This window comes from Hibiscus syriacus, unplaced genomic scaffold, assembly GCF_006381635.1.
Source record: "Hibiscus syriacus cultivar Baekdansim isolate YM2019G1 unplaced genomic scaffold, ASM638163v2 tig00111067_pilon, whole genome shotgun sequence".
Taxonomy (NCBI): Eukaryota; Viridiplantae; Streptophyta; class Magnoliopsida; order Malvales; family Malvaceae; genus Hibiscus; species Hibiscus syriacus.
In genome coordinates, this window is record NW_024062969.1 from 1093001 (window position 1) to 1098435 (window position 5435).

General features: G+C 31.1%; 1 protein-coding gene across 2 annotated transcripts; it reads left to right on the top strand.

Moving 5' to 3' along the window:
- The first annotated feature begins 261 nt into the window (after positions 1–261).
- On the top strand, positions 262–3621 carry LOC120151676 (receptor-like protein 43). Of its 2 annotated transcripts, none has more exons than XM_039164056.1 (3): positions 262–480; positions 2155–2226; positions 2405–3237. In XM_039164056.1, the coding sequence occupies exons 1-3, from the start codon at positions 291–293 to the stop codon at positions 2923–2925; spliced, it is 783 nt and encodes a 260-aa protein (XP_039019987.1). In that variant the 5' UTR covers positions 262–290; the 3' UTR covers positions 2926–3237. The 2 variants fall into 2 exon arrangements, with proteins under 2 accessions (XP_039019987.1, XP_039019988.1); XM_039164057.1 differs by lacking the exon at positions 262–480 and adding an exon at positions 1635–1988 and having other exon boundaries at positions 2405–3621.
- Positions 3622–5435: the final 1814 nt, after the last annotated feature.

Consider the following 5435-nt stretch of genomic DNA (forward strand, 5'->3'; position numbering starts at 1 on the left):
TATCTTTCCTTGTCTGGCTTGACATTCATCACAATAGTTTTCATGGCTCTTTACCTACCGAGTTAACTAATTTACATCGACTGAAATATTTGAACTTTGGTAGCAACAGCCTCACTAGTGTTATCCCATCTACTTTGGGCAATTTGTCAAATTAGAAACGCTGGTCTTGTATAATAATTCTTTTTCAGGTTTCATATCTTTCTCGATCTTGAATATATTTCATTAGTTATAAGATATATGTAACTAACAATTTCACTGCAGGCCATCTAGGGTCGGAAATATTTGATAACATGTCTAAATTGCAAGTATTAAGCTTGACTGGGAATCAAATTTCTGGTAGCATTCCTAATAGTTTATTCAAGTGCAAAGAGTTGAGGTATTTATCATTATGGAACAACTCTATGGAAGGAAGTATACCTATAGAAATTGGAAATTTGACTATGCTCCAATCTTTGTATCTTGGTTACAACAACTTCAAAGGTTAAATTTCCTCATTTGCATTTCGTTCTATTTTATTTTCATTAGATAAATGTTGTTTTATAATTAACAATCTCACTGCTGGCCATCTAGAGTCGGGAATATTTGATAACATGTCTAAATTGCAAGTTTTAAGTTTGGCTGGGAATCAAATTTCTGGTAGTATTCCTAATAGTTTATTCAAGTGCAAAGAGTTGATTTTTTTATCCTTATGGAACAACTCTATTGAAGGAAGTATACCTATAGAAATTGGAAATTTGACTGTGCTCCAATCTTTGTATCTTGGTTACAATAACCTCAAAGGTAAACATTTCCTCATTCGTATTTCGTTTGCTTTTATTCCATTACCTTTTTTCTTATTGTTCATCTGTGTCCTCCTCAAGTGTGCTCATTAATAAATTTTGACGGAATTAATTATACGTTCAAGTGATATTTCATTGACCATAGGAAGTTTGACTTCTCTAGTATTCATAGATATTTCTTATAACAAATTATCATGTATAATATCATATTTTTAGTTTATTTTGTTGAAAATATAAGAATTTTACAAAACAAAAACACCAACATTGATTAAAAATAGTTTGAAAGATATTAGAATTAAGTTTAATTGTGTTGTGACTTAAACTACAACATTAGAAGTAAATATTAATAATTTTGACGGAATATAATCATATGTTTAAGGTGAAATTTCATTGAATATTAAGAATCTTATTTCTCTCGAGTATATTGAGCTTTCTAATAACACCTTAAAAGGTATAATATCACATTTCTATTTTTTTCTCTTATACAATTTATTATTTTGCTCAACATGAAGAAATTTTAATCATATACAAAGCAATCATGATGGAAAAATTCAGGAAAAAAGGTCTTCATTTGAAAAGCAAAGCTACCAACGAAGAATAAAATAAGGAAATGGCTTCTCATTGCAAATATTTCGTATGTTTCAGGTGAAATTCCATCTATTATTGGAAATCTTACTTCTCTTGAATTTTTTGACCTTTCTGAAAACAACTTAAAAGGTACCTCATGTTTCTTCTCTTTTCTTGTACAAGTTCTACTATTAGTCATGTAAACATTTTTCAACAAATTGGGTTTAGATGATTTGAAATAACAGATTAAAGGTTGGATTGATACAATTTTTATGTGGGAATTTTATCATAGTTTTAAGTATTTTCTTTTCATTATGCTAAAAAATTGAAGTTTGGTTATTTATTCCGCAGGTTCTATTCCCTACTCAATCTTCAACATTTCCTCGTTGCAAGTTATTTCACTGGGATACAACAATCTCTTTGGTTATTTCTCTTCCGATATGTTCGATTATCTTCCTCGATTACATTATCTTAATTTGGAATATTGTCAACTTTCTGGAAGAGTTCCAATGAGTTTATTCAAATGCAAAGAGTCAAACTTTTTTGTTTTTGGATAATAATAATTTGGAGGGAATTGTGCCAGTAGAAATCTCAAATTTGACTTCACTCAATATGTCTCTATCGAAGAAAACTATTTATCAGGTAAGCTAAATAACTCATCTCGCTTTAATGATGTACTTAAGATATAGATGAGTTATTAACCATTGAACATTTTTTAATAATAAATATTGTTGTAATTTGTTTTAACTTTTTTATTTAGTTTCTTCACCATAATAATATTTTTAGTAACTCTATTTATATGTTTCAGGAAAAATTTCATCAGTTATTGGAAACTTGACTTTTCTCGAGGAATTTGAACTTTCTAATAATAACTTAACAGGTATAATATTATTTTCCTTTTTTCTTTACTTAGTTACATGTTAGTATTAGTAAGATTTACAGTTTTGTATCCAAACTAAATATTAAACTGAAAAAAAAATTACATTACAAACATTATTTATTTGTTTCAAAGATTATTCAAACTCCTAATTTTAACTCTGTTCCAAATTTTCTGCAAGGCCGAATTCCTTCCTCATTATACAATCTGAGTTCCCTTAAGGTTCTCTTCTTATACAAGAATAGTTTGGATGGAGAAATTCCATATTGCATTGGAAACATGAGTTCTCTTTCACACATTGACCTAGAGAAGAATAATTTTCATGGTAAAATACCAGAAAATTTTGGTAAAAGTTGCACCTTACACAGTTTTCGAATCAGCAACAACAAAATAGAAGGGTCGCTGCCCCGATCTTTGGGTAATTGCAAAGAGTTGAGGCTTCTCTATGTTGGAAACAACTATTTGAATGACACATTCCCAAATTGGTTAGGAAATTTGGATCAACTGCAAGTGCTTATCTTGAGATCGAACAAATTCTATGGTGAAGTTGTTAGCTCAGGTGTTACAGTTTCCTTCACTCGTTTATGTCTCATTGATATTTCTCATAACAACTTCAGAGGCTATTTACCTATGAAATATTTTGAAAATTTGCATGCCATTAAAGAAGGGAATGGAAAAAAAAAGATAAACCAGAGTACATGACAGATGGATCAGTATTTGGAGTGTTGAATTATGCCTCCAACATATCTTTTACAATAAAAGGGTTGGAAACGGAGTTTGAGGAACTGCTAACTATATGGACAATTATTGATTTTTCCAGCAATCAGTTCTACGGAGAAATTCCTAAAACACTTGGAGAGCTTCACTCACTTATTGTCCTGAACCTCTCTCATAATTGTTTAACAGGTCATATTCCATCATCATTAGGTGATATGTCAGAGCTTAAATCATTAGATCTCTCATCAAACAAACTCCATGGAAGAATTCCAATAGAGTTGAAAAATCTTAGGTTCTTAGCCGTGTTGAACTTTTCTAAGAATAATCTCACAGGACCTATTCCTCAAGGCAAACAGTTTGATACTTTCACTAATGATTCCTACATAGGAAACCTTGGTTTATGTGGACTGCCATTATCAAAAAGCTGTGATAATGATGAGGGAACTCCAGCTAAATTTGATAGAAATGATGATGATGGAATGAACTGGAAATTTTCAATATTGATGGGGTATGGATGTGGGTTGTTGCTGGGACTGACTAGGGGATACATTGTATTCACAACTGGAAGACCATGGTGGTTCATTAGGATCTACGAGAGAGTTCGAAAAAGATTTGCAAAAAAGGTAAAGAAGAGAACTCTTTGACGGATTTTTGCTGCAAAACAACCAGTGGACTGGACAGAGCAGAAAACTTCAAGGCATGGTGGTTGGCAGCAGTGATCGACCCAGAAATTCGAAAATGAGGTCCAAAATTTTAATATACCTTTTTCAAAAAAGAAATTGAGTATGCAAATTTTTTTCCCTCTTTCCATAATACAGTAAACTAATGGGATACACTTTCTCCCTAAGGACTTAATCCATCCGCCCTGGTTCAGGTCCTTCTCAATAGCTGTTTTATATAATTTTCAAATAATTATGGTTTCCCTCTTCTATTGTCTCTTTTTCTATTTCACTGTATTTTGGGCTTTCCTTTATATTGTACTTATACGTATCTCCACATTCTACGGGATCATAAAAAAATTTAGATTAAAAGGTATATATTTATTTTTAATTTGTGATGATATGAATATTTTCTTTGTGCCTATTCAAGTTATTGTTTGATGTAAATACAATAGGGCCTTGGTACCCTTCAAAGTTTAGAGTTAAATTACTTTTTGGTCCTCAATACTAGATCTGCATTGTATACTAGGATGCTAGAACATACGAAGAAAAACAAATACTCGATAATATTAAAAAAACACCTCATCATGCCTCTTAGATCTCGGTGTTGTGCTTTTTGTGCATGTTCCATTAAATTTGATAATAAGAAGAGAGTTAACTTTTCACATAAGTTATCTGAACAATTTTTCCCACAATTTGTTTCTCGGACAAAATGAATATTTATGTCTGTTTTTTTTTGTCAGTAAGAAGAATTTATTAGATATAAACGCACAAATCCATCTCGATTGTATGTCTCATTAGAAACCTCCTAAGACCTAAATGGAGAAAAGAGTAAGCACGATATCTATGTCTATATGCTTCAATCGAGAAAGGAAAATTGGATTAGAATTTATTGCTACGGCGTTGGTGTTGTGCCCTAGTGTGAAAAACGTATAGTAATTTCCCTAGTATGTTACGATACTCGTGTACATCTTTAAGTGGACTGACTGCATCCTCTCACAAAATCAAATGCTGTTTCTTATAAACTAAGGAAAGAAAGAAATTCTGAAGATCAACTTATAGTTTATACAACAAAGATGGATTTCTACAATTATAAAATTGAATAAGAAAGTACTCATCCGCAGAGCTGACATGAACACCTCAACCAATTCATACATAAGAATGCATGATATTTTGAACACGGATAGATACCTAAATGCCAAAGAGCTTGACTTTAAACAACCAAAGCAATAAAAAATGACTTGTATTTTTACGAGCGCTCAGTCTGAATTGGAATCAAATAACTGGTAGAATTCCAAAGAGTTTATTCAAGTGCAAAAATTTAACATATTTATCATTGTACAAAAACTCTTTGGAGGGAAGTATTCCTACAGAAATTGGAAATTTAACTAAGCTCCAGGTTTTGCATCTTGATCACAACAACTTCAAAGGTAAACAATTTCTCAATTTTATCTCATTTTCTTTTTTATTATTTGTTTTTATGAACAATTATTAAAATATTGAAGCATGACATATATTACACAGTGAATCTTGTGGTTCATCTCCAATAGGTGCACTCTTACTCGTCATTAGACTAAAAACCATGTTTCAGACAATAAAGCTGATAATAATTTCAATCTCTTAATATAATAATACTCTTAGGCGTCTTAGCTCTGAAAATATAAATAAATTTTAGTGAATCTAATTGTATGTTTCAGGTGAAATTTCATCGGGTATCGGAAATGTTATTTTCTGTTGAGGTGATTAACCTTTCTTCAAACAACTTAAAAGGTATTGTACAATTCTTTAGTTTGCTCAGCAAAAAGTCATAACAGAAAATTTTGAAAAAACTGCTTA